General features: G+C 38.8%; 1 protein-coding gene across 9 annotated transcripts in view; it reads right to left on the bottom strand.

Annotated features, from left to right (window-relative positions):
- Positions 1 to 22,858, bottom strand: part of PDE4DIP (myomegalin) — a 245,740-nt gene that overhangs the window by 212,934 nt on the left and 9,948 nt on the right. For all 9 annotated transcript variants that reach the window (XM_057500614.1, XM_057500618.1, XM_057500610.1 and 6 more), the window contains exons 2-3: positions 4,629 to 4,684; positions 1,875 to 2,026 (exon numbers count right to left, since the gene is read on the bottom strand). In XM_057500614.1, the coding sequence (XP_057356597.1) occupies positions 1,875 to 2,026; positions 4,629 to 4,684 (208 nt within the window). The remainder of the gene's footprint in view (positions 1 to 1,874; positions 2,027 to 4,628; positions 4,685 to 22,858) is intronic.

Here is a 22,858-nt window from a genome sequence, read left to right as displayed (position 1 = left end):
CATGTGATGTACAGAAAGTGATCAACATATGGCAGCTGGCATTATCTATGTGCCGCTCTGGTCCTGTTCATCCCAGACATGCTGGGGACCGTGGTCAGTGGGGAAGCATGTACAAAAGAGTTTTTCTCAACACGTGGCTATTTACATGTAAAAATCTTTCTGTTGCAATAAACTGTCAGGATTTATGATCATGGTACATAAATTCTAGGGTTCTAAAAAGTCATGTGTATAAGCCCTGGCAATGACCTTTCTGATAAAAACGTGTGTTGTATACTCATTTTATTTATTATGTGACATGTATGGGAGAGAGGTTCAAACATCTTTGATTGGTCATTTCTCTGTGTCCTTGCTTGGTTTCTGTCAGTGGTTCTCAGCATTGAGAAATAAGAACTAATCAGTGATATTGGACCTGAATGCCAAGAGAATAGGCCTTAGAACGTCACAGCTGAAAGTCGGCTGACCTGTACTCACTGCCCAACTCAGCCCATGGTTTTCCCCTCTCCCTATGGCATCAGCCATATGTTCTCTCAGTGGAGGTGACACCCCTCACTTCTACATTCCAAAGTACCTCTCAACAAAAGGAACATGTAGGTAGACTGTCTTTCAGTGAGCACCCCACATAGCTTTGAGGAGCACTGTAGCTCTGCTCACCTTTTCTGCACTGCAGCAGATACAAAAGGTGAAAAAAGAGGAAGGGGCTGGGTGTTACTCCCACCACCAGCACCACACAGCTGTTCAGAGCTTTAGTCTTCCAAAGCCACTTAATATTCCTGCAAACTCTCTGTGCCTTAACAAAAAAGAAAAAGAAAAACCAAAACATCCATGATAACTCTGAGCAAAAAAACCCAAACCTAAACAAGAAAACCAAGAGTACTCTGTTTCATTCTCAGGCATGTGTTACATGGAACATATTCTTTGTCCACAGAAATATCTGGTAGGATTTACATCAGGTCCTAGGGAAACATTTCTATTTACAAACTGAGGGAAGACAGGGTAAATCCATGTCAGCACTGATTTATTAGCCCTTTTTTGAAAATGGAATTGTATTATTTTATGTCAAAACTATCAATTCAAGAATGAAAGAAACACATTACTATCTCAGGGGGTATTTACACAGCACTCGAGTGTGGCCCAATCCCTTGGTAACCCCCACGGGGCACCAAAAAGCTATTTCTTTTTTTTAGCAGGGGTATGGGGTGTGGAAGAAACCCTGGGTGCTCTTTCCAGGCCATATAAATCCCAGTAGATGAGTTCTATTGTACAGACTTCCTGGGATCAGTACAGGGCCCAGGAGGTTGGGGACCTGTATTACAGTGTCAGTAATTTGGCTCTTGGCCAAATCTAAGGATAACCACATCAAGACGCAGAGCACTGCAAGAGTTGAATCAGGAGTTTTGAGCAACAATGCCAGATTCTGTTTGAGACACAAATGGTTGTGGTTGAGGGCCTCATACCGCAGACAGTATCCAGGTATCTAGAGTGGTCCAAGACAGCCACAGAGAATGTAAAGCTGTACTAGGTCTCCTGGGTTCACTATAGCCCACCTCCAGATTCTCAGCGTGCCATTTAAACTTCCTGAATTCATCTCAGAAGTAAACCAGGGGTAAAAATGGCAGACCAAATCATGGTGCAAGCAATCGTCCATGAACCATGGCACGCAGCACATAGCTAACACTGTGTGTGTGTATTGGGATAAATGCTTTTAAAAATAGCTAACAGCATATTCTTATTGGGATATATGCTTTCAAGAAACACACCATTATGGTAAGAATGCTCACAATCTAGACTAAGCCCTCGTTCGTATTTTATAAGATGTTACTATCCCAGGGCACTACTGCTAATTGGGATAACAATTTTCCACCTATGAAACTTACCTTCTCAAAGTCTCGGAGAGCCTGGGTCTGCACCAGAGGGAGTTTTTCAAATGCTCTCAGGGAATGTGTCTGCCCAAAGGGGACCTTCTCACCAGTTCTCCAGGTCTGTGACTGTGCTGGAGGGCCTCGATCTTTAGTATCACTAAGAAAAGCTGCCAGTGAAACAGCACGACAGAAAAATTTATATAATAGTGGTATTATAGCCATTCCAACCTGTACAATCCAGCAGAATTTATTTTCTGCAAAATATAATCAATTCTAGGCCGCATAGACAGTTCACATAAAGTAGCATGTGGGAGATCATGTTAATAATAGTCCCCAATGAAACACACTAGTTTATGTCCATGACCCTTTGTGAGGTGAACATGATAACCACTACACTATGGAAACGCCCTTGCCTCTTTGTAATTTGATGTTTCTGCTTCTCCAGTAAGAAGTGGAGCCTATTTCTCTACCGCTTGGATCTGGGTTGGTCTGGTAACTTACTTTGACCCAGAGAATACAATGAAAATGCTACTGTGTAAGTTCCAGAGACTAGGCCTTTAAGAGGCCTTGCATTCCTGTTCTTGCCTTCTTTGAACCCCCAGACCATGGTGCTATGAAGCAGCCTAGTCTACCCTCCTGGAGAAGGAAAGGCCAAGTATAGGGAATGAAGACACCCCGCTGACAGCCAATCACCAAGTGCCAGACATGTGAGTAAAGCCAATAACGATATCCTGGACCCTCAGCCCAAGTCAAGTTGAAAAAGATGAAAATGAAGAGAATAATTATGATAAATACGGTGGTTATCAGGGCAGTTTTTTCTTGTCTGAAAGTGTTTAATTAACCCTATTATACCACTGATTGTAAAGAAAAAAGATGGAAATGTAAGGCCATATGATTTGTTTTTAAATTGGACATGTACAGTGTCTTGTTATTTTCATAAAATTAACATATTATCAAGTGTGTCTTTAGAGAACCCTATCTTTAATGGTATTTTCAATAGCCACCAACCTTCCCTGGTGGAGTACAGGGGTTTAGATTAGCACAGAATTTAAAGCAGGTTTTAAGTGCTGCACAGCACAAATTATAGATGGAGGTGGCATTTTTTTCCATCCTCAGTTGTCTTTGATTCAACTTGTACAAAACAATTGTTTTATTAAATCTGGGATTACAAATTAATAAAAATAATAGTATTAATAATGTCACACCTGTTTGGTTGATATTCTGATTATTTCTAAGCAAATGCAAATGTTTTAATTAAAAGAAATTAGAATTTTTTTCTTCCACATTAAGTGAAATTAAACAGAACACATCTTGAAAACACAGACAGATAGTACATTATGGTTGGATTAGTAGGACATGAGGGAGAGAAGAACCTTTGAAGCTTGGATATGAATGCTAACCACTTACTCATTATGGGAATTTAGACAAGTCTCTTAATTTTGCTGAGCTTTACTGCCTTTGTAAAAATGGGAATAATAATACTTTAATCCCAAAGTTTTTAAGTGGATTAAATAATTAATTAATTAAGTACCCAAATTCATACCTTGACTTTCTCCATTCCTCTTCCACTTTTGCCAAACTCCTAGATTTTTCTCTTAAAGTAGAGGGTCTTGATGCTCAAAATGAGTATGGTAGACCCTTGCAATTTGTAGATTTAACTGTTAATTTTAAAGTGTCTCTGAAGTCTACAACACATTCAGATTAAACACTTTTTTTCCACATTGTGCATATGAACCCTCTGTCCTTCAGGCTGGTATGAAAAAGGAAAAAAATCACTTAGTAAAGTAAGTAAAACCAGTTAAGTGATGAAAAGTTTTTGTGAAAAATGGTCCCCCAAAGAGCACTATCTTTATCTTCACTTTGGTTTTGTAATTCAGATAGATTCCTGGCTAATGTTAGTGAACTAATGGTATGATATTATTATGAATACATTAACACTAATAAGATTTACTTATTTCTTGACAAGCTCTGTATAAGTGCTTTTCTCATTTGATCTCACTTACTAGGTTTACACTATTATTATACACACTTTAATGTTATATTAGAGATTTCACTTCAGCGGTTGTGGGTAAGTGGCAGAATTTTCAGAATGTCCTGCATTAACGTATCAGTAGGTATTTACCACCGTAGCCTCCCGCAGCCTCCGGGGCAAGGGCTGGAGAGAGAACGGCCATTCTTTCCTCTCCTCTGTTCCTGGTACATAAGTGGTCTGGCGTCTGCTGTCTGCCAGTCACCAAAGGCCCGCCAATGGAGTTCCTCCAGGAAGGGGCGGGCAGGAAGAAGAGAGCTTGCAGGGTTGGGAGTGGTGGACAGAGCAAGAGCGGCAGCTGGAGGTGATGGATGGAGCCTGGCCCTACCTAGCGAATTCGAGCAAGCTGTGAGCAATAAAAATGGTTTCTCCCAAATTACCCTTTCCCTTGACTTATTTTGTTTTCACTGATTTCACAGGGGATTTGCCTTGGGCTAGGAACACCCTTGCCCCTGGAGTTACAGTGGTAGAATCTACTTTCATCATTTTACAATTGGCTTTAGTCTTGCAATTACAGAATCATTGACAGTATGAAGAGTTCACATAAGAATTTCAGTTATGATTTATTGCACTGTGCTGGAAAGCTGGGAATTATATGCTGCAGTGGTATGTGGCAAATTTGGAAATTCAGAAGAAGTCTGAGGATATTGCTGTGATGAATTTAAAGTGTTCATAATTCAAGGGCATTATGATAAACAGGAAACAAGAATTTAGCAAGGCAAGGCCCACAGCCTCTTTACCCATTGTCTGACGTGTTCTGGATACCATCTCTCCATCATCTTCTGTGAAATAATCTCTGTGGGGATAAACACATCATTAATTAATGAGATACTAGCCCACATGGTCCCATTCCCTGGGACAGCAAGGTATCTACCTTCTGTTTTCATTTATTTCTCCACAAGTATTTATTAAATTCCTACTATGTATCAGTAACAGTGTTAAGTGCTGGAGATACAAAGATAAGCCCCATAGGAAGTGTTCTTATCCTCAATAGCTACACATAGAGATAGCCAGTGAACAAACAATTCGACAAGTATTGAATTACTGTTGTGGTAAATTCTATGAAGGAAAATGTAGAAGAACTTAATTAGTAGAAAGAGTTAGGGAAATTCAAACAAAAAGAATTTTAGACTGACATGGAGACTGTCAACCAGATGAAAAATAGGAATAGAAGAGTATTCCATATGAGGGAACAGCAAAGACCCCGAGTTGAGAAGGAACTTGGTGTCTTAGCCCAAAAAACCAGTGTTGAGACCAGACCATGCAAGGCCTTGTGGGATAGGGTAAGGACACTGAGTTTTATGTGAAGGGCAATGGGAAACCATTGAAAAAATTTTAAATGAAGGAATGAATGGTAAATTACCACATTTAGATTTTAGATGGACCATTCTGGCTGCTGAGTCAGTCTGTGCGGACAGAACAAAAGTGGATGGGGGGTTAAAGATGGTGGCGTGAGAGGAGAGACAGAGGCTTCCTCCTAAAACTGGATACAATTAGAAAATTTAACTGGTGCAACTAATCCTGAGAGAGCAACAGTAAAAAGGATGGCATCAGACTGCACACACCTAGAGAAAAGAGCAGACCTCACCGAACGGGGTAATGTACCAGAGCTGTGGCTGTGCAGAACCCGAGCCCTTCCCCTACCCAGGCTCACTGGTGGGAGGAAGAGAAACTGATCAGGGAGGGAGAGGAAGGCTTGGGACTGCTGAATACCTAGCACCGGAGATCTGCTCTGGGAACACAAACCTATATTTCATGGTGCTTTCATGAGAATCGCATGACTACCAGGTTGGAAAGTTAATACAGGCAGAGTTCCTGGGGAGACTGGGAATCCGGCTGCTTGTGGAAAGCAGGGATCCATATCTGGCTGCTCTGGGACAAAAACTTACACCTGTGTGCCCGGCCCACTGGCTCAGGCAGTGGAGACAGGCACAGGAGCCAGGAGGTGGGGAAAAGCTCTTTCCTCACCCCAGGCACCAATACCACTCTCCTGTGACCCCTGACATTGCTTCAGAGGCTGTGCAGCTCCAGAATAGAGCTTCTGGACACTAGAGGGCGCCATATACAAACATGAAATGCCAAAGGAACCTTGTCCAGAATAAAATTATTAATACAACTCCCAAGAAAGATTTAAATGATATGGACCTTGTGACTCTTCCTGAAAGCGAGTTCAAAATAAAAATCATCAACATCCTAATGGAGGTATGGAAAGACATCCAAGAACTCAGGAATGAATTCAGGTCAGAGATCCAATCGTTAAAGAACACGATGGAGAGTATTAAAAGCAGGTTGGATACGGTGGAGGAGACAATAAATGAAATAGAAACTAGAGAAGAGGAATACAAAGAAGCGGAGGCACAGAGAGAAAAAAGGATCTCTAAGAATGAAAGAATATTGAGAGAACTGTGTGACCAATTCAAGTGGAACAATATTCACATTATAGGGATACCAGAAGAAGAAGAGAGAGAGAAAGGGATAGAAAGTGTCTTTGAGGAGGTAGTTGCTGAAAACTTCCCCAATCTGGGGAAGGACATAGTCTCTCAGGCCATGGAGATCCACAGATTTCCCAACACAAGGGACCCAAGGAAGACAACACCAAGACACATAGTAATTAAAATGGGAAAAGTCAAGGATAAGGACAGACTGCTAAAAGCAGCCAGAGAGAGAAATAAGATCACATACAAAGGAAAGCCCAACAGGTTAACATCAGACTTCTCAGCAGAAACTTTACAGGCCAGAAGGGAGTGGCATGATGTATTTAATGCCATGAAGCAGAAGGGCCTGGAACCAAGATTACTTTATCCAGCAAGATTATCATTTAAATTTGAAGGAGGGATTAAACAATTTCCAGATAAGAAAAGCTGAGAGAATTTACCTCCCACAAACCATCTCTGCAGTCTATTTTGGAGGGAATTCTATAGATGGAAGTGTTCCTAGGGTTGGATAGCTGTCACCAGAGGTAGTAAAACCACGGTAGGGAAGGTGGAGCAGCTGATTGCGAGGCAAATGAAAAATTAAACTGACTATCCACAAAGTCAATCAAGGGATAGACAAAAATTACAGAATTTGATACCTAATATATAAAGAATGAAGGAGGAAGAAAAAGGAGGAGAAATAGAAAAGAACCTTTAGATTGTGTTTGTAACAGCATACTAAGTGAGTTAAGTTAGACTCTTAGATAGTAAGCAAAGTAACCTGGAACCTTAGGTAACCACGAATCTAAAGTCTGAAATGGCAATAAGTACATACCTATCGATAATCACCCTAAATGTAAATGGACTGAATACACCAATCAAAGGACATAGAGTCACTGAATGGATAAAAAAACAAGACCCATCTATATGCCGCTTACAAGAGACTCACCTCAAACCCAATGACATGCACAGACTACAAGTCAAACGATGGAAAAAGATATTTCATGCAATCAATAGGGAGAAAAAAGCAGGTGTTACAGTACTAGTATCAGACAAAATAGACTTGAAAGTAACAAGAGATAAAGAAGGACATTACATAATGATAAAGGGCTCAGTCCAACAAGAGGATATAACCATCATAAATAATATGCATCCAACACAGGAGCACCAGCATATGTGAAACAAATACTAACAGAACTAAAGGAGGAAATAGAATGCAATGTTTCATTTTGGGAGATTTCAATGCACCATTCACTCCAAAGGACCAATCCACCAGACAGAAAATAAGTAAGAACACAGAGGCACTGAAAAAAGCACACTAGAACAGATGGTCCTAATAGACATCTATAGAACTCTACACCCAAAAGCAACAGGATACACATTCTTCTCAAGTGCACATGGAACATTCTCCAGAATAGACCACATACTAGGCCACAAAAAGAGCCTCAGTAAATTCAAAAAGATTGAAATCCTACCAACCAACTTTTCAGACCGCAAAGCTATAAAACTAGAAAAAAATTGTACAAAGAAAGCAAAAAGGCTCAGAAACACATGGAGGCTTAACAACATGCTTCTAAATAGTCAATGTATCAATGACCAAATTAAAATGGAGATCCAGCAATACATGGAAATAAATGACAACAACAAAAAGTCCCAACTTCTGTGGGACGCAGCGAAAGCAGTCTTAAGAGGAAAATATATAGCAATCCAGGCATGTTTAAAGAAGGAAGAACAAACCCAAATGAATAGTCTAACATCACAATTATCAAAATTGGAAAAAGAAGAACAAATGAGGCCTAAAGTCAGCAGAAGGAGGGACATAATAAAGATCAGAGAAGAAATAAATAAAATTGAGAAGAATAAAACAATAGAAAAAAATCAATGAAACCAAGAGCTGGTTCTTTGAGAAAATAAACAAAATAGATAAGCCTCTAGCCAGACTTATTAAGAGAAAAAGAGAATCAACACACATCAACAGAAAAAGAAACGAGAAAGGAAACATCACAACAGACCCAACAGAAATACAAAGAATTATTAGAGACTACTATGAAAACCTATATGCTAAGCTGGAAAACCTAGAAGAAACGGACAACTTCCTAGAAAAATATAACCTTCCAAGACTGACCAAGGAAGAAACACAAAATCTAAACAGACCAATTACCAGCAAAGAAATTGAAGCTGTAATAAAAAAACTACCCAAGGAAAAAAACCCCGGGCCAGATGGATTTACCTCAGAATTTTATCAGACATACAGAGAAGATATAATACCCATTCTCCTTAAAGTTTTCCAAAAAATAGAACAGGAGGGAATACTCCCAAACTTATTCTATGAAGCCAACATCACCCTAATACCAAAACCAGGCAAAGACCCAACCAGAAAAGAAAATTACAGACCAATATCCCTGATGAACATAGATGCAAAAGTACTCAATAAGATATTAGCAAACCGAATTCAAAAATATATCAAAATGATCATACACCATGACCAAGTGGGGTTCATCCCAGGGATGCAAGGATGGTACAACATTCGAAAATCCATCAACATCATCCACCACATTAACAAAAAGAAGGACAAAAAACACATGATCATCTCCATAGATGTTGAAAAAGCATTTGACAAAATTAAACATCCATTCATGATAAAAACTCTCAGCAAAATGGGTACAGAGGGCAAGTGCCTCAACATAATAAAGGCCATATATGATAAACCCACAGCTAACATCATACTGAACAGCAAGAGGCTGAAACCTTTTCCTCTGAGATCGGGAACAAGACAGGGAGGCCCACTGTTTTTTAACATAGTACTAGAGGTCCTAGCCATGGCAATTAGACAAAACAAAGAAATACAAGGAATCCAAATTGGTAAAGAAGAAGTTAAAGTGTCACTATTTGCATATGACATGATATTGTACATAAAAAACTCTAAAGACTCCACTCTAAAACTACTGGAACTGATATCGGAATACAGCAAAGTTGCAGGATACAAAATTAACACACAGAAATCTATGGCTTTCCTATACACTAACAATGAACCAATAGAAAGAGAAATCAGGAAAACAATTCCATTCACAATTGCATCAAAAAGAATAAAATACCTAGGAATAAACCTAACCAAGGAAGTGAAAGATCTATACTCTGAAAACTACAAGTCACTCTTAAGAGAAATTAGAGAGGACACTAACAAATGGAAACTCATCCCATGCTCGTGGCTAGGAAGAATTAATATCATCAAAATGGCCATGCTGCCCAAAGCAATATACAGATTTGATGCAATCCCTATCAAATTACCAACAACATTCTTCAACGAACTGGAACAAATAGTTCAAAAATTCATATGGAACCACCAAAGAGCCTGAATAGCCAAAGCAATCCTGAGAAAGAAGAATAAAGTAGGGGGATCTCACTCCCCAACTTCAAGCTCTACTACAAAGCCATAGTAATCAAGACAATTTGGTACTGGCACAAGAACAGAGCCACAGACCAGTGGAACAGATTAGAGACTCCAGACATTAACCCAAACATATATGGTCAATTAATATTAGATAAAGGAGCCATGGACATACAATGGGGAAATGACAGTCTCTTCAACATGTAGCTGTCCAGCAAAACTGGGCAGCTACATGTAAGAGAATGAAACTGGATCACTGTCTAACCCCATACACAAAAGTAAATTCGAAATGGATCAAAGACCTGAATGTAAGTCATGAAACCATAAAACTCTTAGAAGAAAACATAGGCAAAAATCGCTTAGACATAAACATGAGCGACTTCTTCATGAACATGTCTCCCTGGGCAAGGGAAACAAAAGCAAAAGTGAACAAGTGGGAATATATCAAGCTGAAAAGCATCTGCACAGCAAAGGACACCACCAATAGAACAAAAAGGTATCCTACAGTATGGGAGAATATATTTGTAAATGACAGATCCAATAAAGGGTTGACATCCAAAATATATAAAGAGCTCACACACCTCAACAAACAAAAAGCAAATAATCCAATCAAAAAATGGGAAGAGGAGCTGAACAGTTCTCCAAAGAAGAAATTCAGATGGCCAACAGACACATGAAAAGATGCTCCACATCACTCATTATCAGAGAAATGCAAATTAAAACCACAATGAGGTATCACCTCACACCAGTAAGGATGGCTATCATCCAAAAGACAAACAACAACAAATTTGGCGAGGTTGTAGAGAAAGGGGAACCCTCCTACACTGCTGGTGGGAATGTAAATTAGTTCAACCATTGTGGAAAACAGTATGGCAGTTCCTCAAAATGCTCAAAATAGACTTACCATTTGACCCAAGAATTCCACTCCTAGGAATTTACCCTAAGAATGCAGCACTCCAGTTTGAAAAAGACAGATGCACCCCTATGTTTATCGCAGCACTATTTACAATAGCCAAGAAATGGAAGCAACCTAAGTGTCCATCAGTAGATGAATGGATAAAGAAGATGTAGTACATCTACACAATGGAATATTATTCAGCCATAAGAAGAAAACAAATCCTACCATTTGCAACAACATGGATGGAGCTAGAGGGTATTATGCTCAGTGAAATAAGCCAAGCGGAGAAAGACAAATACCAAATGATTTCACTCATCTGTGGAGTATAAGAACAAAGGAAAAACTGAAGGAACCAAACAGTAGCAAAATCACAGAACCCAAGAATGGACTAACAGTTACCAAAGGGAAAGAGACTGGGGAGAATGGGAGGGAAGGGAGGGATAAGGGCGGAGAGGAAGAAAGGGGGCCTTATGATTAGCATGTATAATGTGGGGCGGGGCATAGGGAGGGATGTGTAACACAGAGAAGACAAGTAGTGATTCTACAACATCTTACTACGCTGATGGAGAGTGACTGTAATGGGGTTTGTGGGGGGGACTTGGTGAAGGGGAGAGCCTGGTAAACATAATGTTCTTCATGTAATTGTAGATTAATGATAGCAAAATTAAAAAATAATAGTAAAAAATAAAAATAAATTTTTAAAAAAGTGGATGGGGGAAAGCAAGAAGTTGTGTTGGTTTTAACTAAAGGAAATGACAGTGGAGATGGAGAAAAGCAAAAAAATTCAAGAAATGTTTCAAAGTAGAATTGACACAGAAAACTTGGAAAACAATGAAGTGTGTTGATGGAAATGTTAAAAACACCAGGATTCGGGTGCATCTGTCCAGCACAGTGAAGACTACCTACTTGTAGCACAGAAGGAAAAAAAAATCTCAAAATGTATTAAACAAATACTTGTCAAGCACCTACTATGTTTTTCTATATTTTTAGGCACTGTTTTAAGCTCCATACATGTAGGAGTGAATAAAACAGACAAAAATGCCCACATTCATGAAATTGCAGTAAGGGGAAACAAGTGAAGTGTGTACTAGTAACTGGGGACAAGTACTATAAACAAAGTAAGGAATGGGAATAGGGAGTACTGGAGGTATGGGGAAGAAGAGGGGATTGCAGTTTTCAGTATGCAAGGTTTCTCTGGGAAGCAATAAGGGTAGCAATGGGGGTATTTGGGGAGAAAGTCATCCAAGCAGAGAATATCAAATGCAAAGGCTCTTAGGAGGGAACATGCCAGAGTGTTACTGGAACAGCAAGGAGATCAGTGTGCCCAGCACAGTGAGCATGTGGTAAATAAGTAGTAGGAGGTAAGGTCAGGGAAGTAATGGGAAGGCTGGGCAGGGCACAGATTGTATAAAAGGCCTTTTAGGACATTGAGAGGCACTTAGCCGCGGGGGTCTTGTCAGTCAAAAGGAGAGAGATGAACTGAGTGGCAAACGTTTTAAAAGGGCTGGCTACTGTTTTGACAACAGACTGTCTGGGCGGAGAAGGCAGAAACAGGGAGACGATTCCAACAGTCATACAGAGAGATGCTTTCAACATTCATCTAATTCCTTAAACCCTTGGCTACTCCCAGTTGTTCCAAAAAGAGCTCTATAGACAGAGATTTACAAGGTTTCTCTTTTTAAATGCCAGAAGACATTCACAGCGAGGCAGAGGACAGCCTGGCATTTGTTTATAAATTGTTGATGTTCTTTCTGCTCTGCCTCAGGGCTGGATCTTGGCATAAATCTTCGCTTTGTTAAGTTCCAGATGGACATGGAAGTATCAGACAGGGCACACTGGACTACACGCACCACCTGGTAATTCTTTATTATTCAAGAGCAGATCATCAGCTTGTAGCTCTTCCAGGCCCCTTTCCTCTTTCCCTTCTCCACTTCACATTAACATTTTCCCTGAGAGTGAATAATGAAAGAAAGGAATGTACTGCTTGTGGATTCCCCTCTGTTGAGAAGAAGTAGATGAAGAATGTTGAAACTATAAGCCAGAAACAATGTCTTGAAAAATTTGTGGGGAAAAAACTTACACCCAGTTGATGCTATTCACACATGAATGGATTCCTTTATGCTCAGCCCAAAGACCTGGTAACTATGCCATTTGCCATCAGGAGCATGGCCATTCCTCAGGCCAGAGTCAGCCCATCCAACATTTTATTTGGTTCACACATGGTTGACCTTTTCTAACTTCTGGAAAATGAATGGGTCTAGCAGCACTGGGCCTGCCTTCCCCCATAGAGGGATAACCTGCCTTTCAAAAGAACAGGTATGTGTTCTCCAGTTTGCCACAGTCCTTATCATTCCCGGGCCTTGTAGTTCCAGCTTATTCACTCATTGATGATACCTGCCTGACTCCATGTGAGTCTCTAAGGATGTTACTCTGGTGTATATCAAGTGCAGACAATTTTGTTTCTGCTTTAAGACGCAGTCCTGAGTAACCTATTGGCTTCAGCACACCGTTCATTAATCTGTGATGATAAACTACTAACTGGCTTGTAAATCACTTTTACCTTTGGGGTTTCAGTTTCCTTATATATTTGTAAAAGGTAGTACTTGAATTTCTAAGGTTCCTTGCAGTAATTATACAATTCTATTCTACTAGATGCTTAACCATAAAACCCATTTTAATACTTTCCAGTGATTGGGGAACTTGCCAGACATGACCTCATTTGATCCCTTTTGCTGTGAAGATTCCTCATTACAGATCAGAAGCAGGTTACAACAAGGCGATGCATATTGGTCCCATGAGATACCTTACCTTCTCCACCCCACCCACACTCACTCTAAGCTAGCTGCCTGCCTGATATGAATCAATAAATGAAAGGGTAGAGAGGTTCACTTTGGATGGATACTGAGTTAATGGGCTTACTTGTAGTCTCAGGAGATTTTTAAAAATAATTTTAACTCTATTAATAGCTCAAGTTCCCTTTCATATTGCCAGAGAGTGGGGCTCACTCAGCTGCTCCAAAAGGTTAGGAAGGAATTTGATGCTTCCCAAGGGAAGCAGCTCATAATGAAGAAACACAGCATATATGTCCAGGGGATTGCAATTTGTGACATCTGATAAACTAAAGTGCAAAGAGAATTGAGGTATGTTAGAGACAGGCTCCAAGCCAGCTCCTCCTATCCCACACATACTGCTTTGTGGGGCAGTAATATATGTTGGTAAATTCTTCCAAATTACCCAAGTCCAGGAAAAAATGTATATATCCTGTCCTAGTTTCTCAAATCCAAGTGTTTCTAGATTTTTTTTAAACATCAGTCCCTGAATGACTCATGCTCAGCTAGTATATGATTAACCAGGGCACTCATGGGTCCCCTGCATAGAGGTACATATATAATTTTTCTTCCAAAAATAATTTTTATATTAACTATTGCTTTTCTGTATAAATGAGCTACACTTCCCCCCATAAGCCTTATCCTTTTTCTCCCTACTTCATTGATCTGTCAGTCCTGATACTAAGTCCACCAAAATTACACTTAATAATTTTGCCAAGCCACTCTCTTGCTTAATTTGAAGAACTAAGCATTATCCAAGTATAACCCATCCACAAGCTGTTCACCCATTCAGTCTCCTCATGGTATATTATTCACATTTTCTTGATTTGCTGACAAGAAGCTATGAAGATACTGGACTCACACAATACATCAACATTCAATATTCCATATTACTAGCTTTTCCTACAGTTTTCCAGGGTGACTGAGAATGACCAGGAAATAACTGATTTTCTCAAAGCCATCTACTTCACTAAACTACTCTGCTGCTGTCAAACTATGCTCTGATGATTTTTCCCAGTAATTTTCTGAAATGGTAGTTTCAACTATGTCAGGAATATCCAGGCACTCAATTTTGCTTTGCTTGAAAAATGGCCACTGACATAGTGCCTTTCCAATATTTGAGCAACTCACTGCTCCCATTAGTTTAATCTCTCATAACATCGTGGAGCTAGGGTAAGAACTTGGGTCCTTCTCCCTTAACAAAAGGTAACACCACAATAAAGCTGCAGAGACATATTTTTCTATAAGGCAGCCACTGACCTTCCTTTGCAAACTGCATATATGGTGTTATTGCCTGCTTAATTTATGGACTGAGAAGAACAATGGATCATGTTAATGGATCATATTATTCACAAGCAGTGGCAAGATGGCAGTTGTACAACTTCACTATTACAAAGCAGGCTGTGCAACAAGTCTCTGAACAGTATCAGATAATAGTACTCCAGGACCAAAATCACCCCTAAACTATATCTAAGGAGCCAGTGTCTGTTTAGGCCCCATTACTTTCTTCTCGTCTGTCTCACCTTTTAAAATTAAAATTATTAACCCAGAGGTGCTTCCTCCCATATGAGTGTCCAAACTCCAAAAATGGTGGTCACTTTTAGGCCCCCTCCCCAGGGCAATCACATACACTCAGCTTGTTGGAGCAGCACACAGTCTGGCCCCCAATCACTTCATTCCTCATCACCCTTGCTTAACACCTCTAAGCCTAGGCACAAAAACCGTCTCCCAGAGGTACTTTCTATCTTTCAAACTTCTTTTCATATGGTCTTATTATAAACAAAAATTAAAAAGGGGAAAAACAATCAGCTATAGCAGTACTTAGAGAAAAAACCTGATTGTTATTTTTAGAGTTTTTAATTCCATTTCATAAACATTTATTCAGAAGTTGCTTATATGGCAAGCCCTGGAAATATAAAGGTGAAGAAGAATTACACCCTGTCATCAAGAATCTATTGGGAGATTCAAAGATACAACTATAGGAACAATCAGATTTAAAACACAGACTCAGAATATAAATGAGATCTCAATTAATTTTGTCCTCATGGGAAGGGCAGTCTAGGAAATATATAGAAAACAGAGAACATTGAATGTAGGCCTTGAAGGTTGGGTATGAATACATAAGGAAACATGACAAAGGCCAAAAAAATAGGAGAAAGAAGGCTGTGTTCAGGGCTTTCATTTTGTTCTTTCCCACCTGTGAAGCATAAACTGCTCCCCAGGACCCCTTCCAATTTCGTTTTTACAGTTTTCTCTCTCAAGTCTTCTTCCCTCCAAACTCTAACCCTCAGGTAAGAGTATTAAGGGAAGTCAAGTGTAGAAGCTGATTCTTCATCTACATTTCCCTCCTTGAACACTACACCTTTATCTAACTACTTAGAACCCCCAAAGATGATTTAAAATAATGTCAGCAAGAAAGGATCAGGACTATGATTTGTACTACAGTAAAAATACCTACAGATACAGACTAGAACCTGAACAAGTGGAAAGGTTGGGGGTTTAGGATGGTAGAAAATACAAGGGATATATCTTCCTTTTTTTCCTATTTTTATACTAAAAGGTTAATTCTTTCTTTTTTAAAGAAAGAATGCCTTTTGATTAATTTACATTGTTCTTCTACTTAATGCCCTCAATAAAAGATAAAATATGTAAGAGATTAGGCTCAGTGTGACCTTCTCAAACAGTGGGGATTGTGCAGTATGATGGGAAGATTGCTTAAGTTTGCTGTTAATTGGGGTTCCTCCAGCATTAGGCACTGAACCAAACACAACTTCTTGAAGCTCATGTGACATAAGCTGCTAAATTCTGATTCAAATGAAAGACATTTTTCTAATGCTCAAATTCATTTTTCATATTTTTAATTTATATCACATTCAACCCTTGCAAATATAAAAGGGCTAGAAATAGAAGAACCGTGGCTTACTTTCTATAATATGTGAGGCTCTGGCTCTGAGACTTTTTAAATGGTAGAGTTTCACAAATAGTGCCAACTTAGAAACAAAGACATCTCCAGGTAAGAATCTCTGGATTACCTGTGTATAACTTTACAGTTCAGCATGTTTTCTTTCACTAGAATTTTCCTCAACATTAATCTTGGATTAAATGACCATCACCATTATTGTGGACAACCACCACCATCTATCACCAGGGCTGCCACCAGAATTCATTGAGTGCCCAGTACTTTCTAGGCATTAGCTCATCCAATCCTTGCAAAATCCTATAAAGTAGGTACTGCCTCCCTGTTTTAAAGATGAAGAAACAAGAGGACTAGGAGGATAAAGCAAATTTCCCAAGATCACACAGCTAGTTGGTATCAAAGCCTGAACTTGAAAACTGTATCTGTGACTCCAAACCTTTACTCTTTCCAATATGCCCTATACCTACCTACACATTTATTGGAGTCTTCTTTGTAGCTGCCTTGACTCCAGTAAAGATTGAAAATCTGAGGAAAAAGGAAGAGTAGGCAAAGGGAATTAGACTCAAATCCTAACACAAAGCCGTTTCTTGGGATGCCAACTCATCCCTGCTAGACACAGCTCACACGTGAGTGAGTATTGGTGTAACAGGTATCATGTGACAAGTGGTTTAAAATCCTAAAAGGGAAGTGGCTAGCATGACTTACACACACACACACACACACACACACACACACACGTCTTATCCTGAAAAGTGAATCATCCATCATTTCATACTTCCCTGTCTCTACCCAAATTTCTCCATATTCACAACTTCCCTGAACCCCTTCTGTGATAACTTTTGGTATTTCCTTGGTCCCTAATAGCCAAGGAAATAAACTGAAAGGCAGAAGAGGTGATGGAATAGACACAATCAAAACGGGAAAGGCCATTAGTGAACAAGCTCTGAGACGTCTCCTTCTCAGAACTTCTTATTCTCTTGCCAAGAGAAACACTGAATATATCATCTATGATCCAAATATTGCCAAATTCCCCTCATTTGGCACCAGAATTGCAGAAACACATATTCAAATGCAGATAGGGTAGAAGCTACAGATGCAGAGCACAAGACTATTATATAATAATACAGCAAGATTATAATTTTTCTCATTTCAAGACCTACCATTACAACCTCTGCAAGCTAGGCTGTTTAATTGGCAGAACAGAAATCATCACTTGCAAGTCTCCCTCTGCACGTTGATGAAGTGTGGGCTGACTTGGCACTGACACAGTAACATCCGCTTTTCTCCAGTACAGGCTGCAATTACACCCTTCACTCAACAGAATCTGTTCCCTGAGATTGACCACAGCCAGATGGAACTCTGGGAGGCAGCTTTCAGGAGTGCAGGAGTCCTAAATCCTCAACAGCTACAGGGAGATGCAAGCATCATTGTACATCTGCAACAACTTCTCTGGATTTTAGGACTTTTTATGACCTTGCTCCTACACCAAGTCTTCACCCTAAAAGGAACTAACATTGTTTTCTTGCTGCTATTCATCCAGCTTCATAGAAACAGACAGTTTAAAACTATAAAAATGCAAAAGCAATTCAAGTAATTCTTTTCCTCCCTTTGACCTATGAGGTTATTAGACATTTAAATATCTAATAAATTCTCCTCCCCATCCCTGAATCAGCTAAGACACCAATATCAATCTTTTAAGAGATGTAAAAATAGTCTACTTTGTATTCAGTCACATCAACCAGGAGTGATATGAAGTCTCTCTTCCCCCTTCTGGAACTTAGCTTGTGCTTTCTACTTTTGGTCCTGGCACTCATTTCATAGCCTACAGTTTTCATGAACAACAACTATTCATAACTCAGCTGCTTCAATCTACCCCAAAGCCCTAGACCAAACATCAAGTGATAGATATTTTTTCCTATTGTACCTTTTCATTCACATAATCTTTCACTGTTTCCTTTCTTTGTAATGTCTATTTTTCATTATTTTAACAAAAGTACATTTTCCTTCTGGAAATTTTGTTAAGGAGAAAAATAGAGAAAAGTAAAATTATAAAAAATGCTACCAACTAAAGGCAACACTGATAAAGATTTTTATGTATTTACTTTTAGTTGTTTTAATAGTTTATATATACACAAAATAGAAATAGAAATAACACTGAACATACAATTTTGTATCTTGATTTTGTTTGTATTATTGAAATAAAGGTTTTTGAGGAATTATTTGTGGAGTATAACAATGAAGCAAAACTGAAGGAACAAAGCAGCAGACTCACAGACTCCAAGAAGGGACTAGTGGTTTACCAAAGGGGAGGGGTGGGGGAGGGCAGGTGGGGATGGAAGGAAAAGGGGATTGAGGAGTATTATGATTAGTACAAATGGTGTGTGTGTGTGTGTGTGTCACAGGGAAGACAGTGTAGCACAGAGAAGACAAGTAGTGACTCTGTGGCATCTTACTACACTGATGGACAGTGACTTCAATGGGGTATGGAGGGGACTTGATAATATGGGTGAATATAGCAACCATAATGTTTTTCATGTGAAACCTTCCTAAGAGTGTATATTAATGATACCATCATTAAAAAAAAGTTTTTGAGGAATGAATTTTTAAGGGAGGAGTCAGGGGAGGAAGCAGGTGAGAGGAGAAGGAAGGGAACTTCTTAACAACATTATAAACCTGCCCAAGAATAGAAAGAATGAATCTAGAGCCTTCTTTCTCAGTGTGGTTTTATAATGTACTAAAACAAAGCTTATAAAGGGAACCTTCAGACACTGTTGGTGGGAATGTAAATTGGTGCAGCCACTATGGAAAACAGTATGAGGTTTCACAAAAAAATTAAAAATAGAACAATCACAAGGTCCAGCAACTCCACTTCTGGGTATTTATCCAAAGAAAACAAAAATACCAATTCAAAGAGGTATGTGGACCCCTGTGTTCACTGGAGCATTATTTTTAATAGCCAAGATTTAGAAGCAACCTAAGTGTCCATTGATAGATGAATGCATAAAGAAGATCTGATACCTATCTACAATGGAATATTAGTCAGCCATTGCAAAGAATGAAATCTTGCCATTTTCCCTAACACAGATGAACCTAGAGAGTCTTATGCCACCGGAAATAAGTCAGACAGAGAAAAGACAAATACCATATGATTTCACTTACATGTGGAATCTAGAAAACAAAACAAATGAACAAACAAAACAGAAATAGCCTCATAGATATAGAGAACAGATTGGTGGTTACCACAATGGGGAAGGGCTAAAGGACAGATGAGATAAGTGAAGGGGGTTAAGTACAAAATTCCAGTTATTAAATAAGAAATGGGGATGTAATGTACAGCATAGGGAATATAGTCAATAATATTGTAATAACTTTGTACAGTGACAGATGGTAACTAGACTTATCATGGGGATTTCACAATGTATAAAAATATCAAATCACAGCAATACATACCTGAAATGAATAGGACACTGTATGTTAATTATACTTCAATAATAAATAAATAAATAAAACAAAGCACACAGAATCCTGGAGGATTCTAAAATTGACCAAGAGTTACCAAGGTTTGGGGATTGTTAAGGCAGTAAGAGATTTTAAAGCAGCTGAGAACAGTTCAAATAGCTGACCCTGAGGTCCAGGCTCAGTAGGGAGATGAATAAAGAAGAGATGGCCTGGAAAACATGGAGGAGTGGGGGAACTGGGATAAGTGATGAGGTAAACTGAATATTCAGAAAGAATGAGGAGATGGGGGACTTGGTCTTGTGGTCAAGGAATATCATTTCAGAGGTAAGGATCTCAAGGGTGGAGAACTTGGAGTGAAGATGAGCTACAAAGGATGGCTGTGCTCAGTGCACTGAAGTGGATTAGAGTTAAGGAACTGTGAGGTCCAGGTAGACAGCATACTCATGCCTAGGGACCACTCTAGAATGTCAACCACTAGAAGGCATGGTTTTTCTATCATTCACTATCATATAATAAACATTAAACAAGTCTAGATTATAATAGGGATTTGATGCATATTTCTTAAACAATGAATAAACACAATCTGAGTGTATGTTGGGATCAAGCTTTGGTAACCTGCTGTATCCATTCCATAATAAGAGACCCCTACTAAAAAGATATTCATAGTAGCCTTGCAGGGAATATTCTCTGGAAAGAGTATCTGCAAAGTGCTAGAAATAATGTTAGATGCTGAAGATTTAGTGACAAAAGACAGTACTTTCTTCCAAAAAGCTTAAGAGTATGGAAAATACCAAGTACACCAACTAATTAGCTGTGTGCTATAACAGAGTAGACAGCATGCTCTGGCTATAGAAAACACCAATACTAAGGTCCAAAAATAATTTCAAAGGAGGTAATGTTGAAAATAGCCATCAAAGGGTAAATAAAGTTATCCTAGCAGGCTAAGGCTAGGTGTGTAGGTGGAAACAACTGATATATTAAGGCCCACTCATTATAATTTTAGCTCACAATGAGTAAAATGACACTCTACAACCAGCTCTCTAGGTCTGCCAGCAGTAATGCTGCTCCTACGGTGCTAAAAACCTGGACATTTCTAAGTAATGGACAGAAGAATCTTTCTAAAACCATCTCAGTTCCAAGACTATATGTTGTTATTGGTAGACATAAATGTAATTTCTTCCTGCTATAAAAGCATATATTGATTTAGTTTTAAAGCAGCATATAAAGGATGTCCAAATCCCTCAACCAAATACTGAAATACAGCAAAATTTTCTTATTTTTTTCTCCTTGCAACAGATACCCTCATATGTATGCAAAATTGTGGTATAATTTATATCTACTTTAACTGTCCATATTAAAATTTTCTGTTCATTATCATTTCAGGAATCAGTTCAGATGGTAGTAGAGACTACTAGCAGCAGTGAAGCATTTTACCCTAGAGAGGGGTAAAAGGTGGAAATGTCGCTACTGACTTACTCAGGATATCCTATGAAATACCATTATGTCAGTGTACTTGTTTCCCCTTCTGCAATATAGGACTCTGGTCTCGAAAAAGATACTTAAATGGAATAAAATATCGTCTATATTAATATGAGTTTCATGAGTCTGAATCCTAAGCAATTTTCAGTGTATTTTCAAAAACTAGAAATAGTTATTCCACTTCTGAACATCTATCATTCAAAAATAATCCCATCAAAAATGCTTTAACACCTTCTCACGTGTACATGGAACATTTTCCAGAATAGACCACATACTAGGCCACAAAAGAGCCTCAGTAAATTCAAAAAGATTGAAATTCTACCAACCAACTTCTCAGACCACAAAGGTATAAAACTAGAAATAAACTGTACAAAGAAAGCAAAAAGGCTCACAAAGACATGGAAGCTTAACAACATGCTCCTAAATAATCAATGGATCAATGATCAAATTAAAACAGAGATCAAGCAATATATGGAGACAAATGACAACAACAGTACAAAGCCCCAACTTTTGTGAGATGCAGCAAAGGCAGTTCTAAGAGGAAAGTATATAGCAATCCAGGACTATTTAAAGAAGGAAGAACATTCCCAAATGAATAGTCTAAAGTCACAATTATTGAAATTGGAAAAAAAAGAACAAATGAGGCCCAAAGTCAGCAGAAGGAGGGACATAATAAAGATCAGAGAAGAAATAAATAAAACTGGGAAGAATAAAACAATAGAAAAAAATCAATGAGACCAAGACCTGCTTCTCTGAGAAAATAAACAAAATATACAAACCCCTAGTCAGACTTATTAAGAGAAAAAGAGAACTACACACATCAACAGAATCAGAAATGAGAAAGGAAAAATCATGATAGACCCCATAGAAATACAAAGAATCATTAGAGAATACCATGAGAATCTATATGCCAACAAGCTGGAAAACCTAGAAGAAATGGACAACTTCCTAGAAAAATACAACCTTCTAAGACTGACCAAGGAAGATATAGAAAATCTAAACAGACCAATTACCAGCAACGAAATTGAAGTGGTAATCAAAAAACTACCCAAGACCAAAACTCCCAGGCCAGATGGATTCACTGCGGAATTTTATCAGACATACAGGGAAGACATAATACCCATTCTCCTTAAAGTTTTCTAAAAAATAGAAGAGGCGGGAATACTTCCAGACTCATTCTATGAAGCCAGCATTACCCTAATACCAAAACCAGGCAAAGACCCCACCAGAAAAGAAAATTACAGACCAATATCCCTGATGAACATAGATGCAAAAATATTCAACAAAATATTAGCAAACCGAATTCAAAAACACATCAAAAGGATCATACACCATGACCAAGTGGGATTCATCTCAGGGATGCAAGGATAGTACAACATTCGCAAATCCATCAACATCATCCACCACATCAACAAAAAGGACAAAAACCACATGATCATCTCCATAGATGCTGAAAAAGCATTCGACAAAATTCAACATCCATTCATGATTAAAAACTCTCAATAAAATGGGTATAGAGGGCAAGTACCTCAACGTAATAAAGGTCATATATGATAAACCCACAGCCAACATTATATTGAACAGCGA

This window comes from Manis pentadactyla, chromosome 4 (assembly GCF_030020395.1).
Source record: "Manis pentadactyla isolate mManPen7 chromosome 4, mManPen7.hap1, whole genome shotgun sequence".
Taxonomy (NCBI): domain Eukaryota; kingdom Metazoa; phylum Chordata; class Mammalia; order Pholidota; family Manidae; genus Manis; species Manis pentadactyla.
Note: the sequence above shows the minus strand (reverse complement) of the source record. Positions and strands in the feature narration are given on the sequence as shown.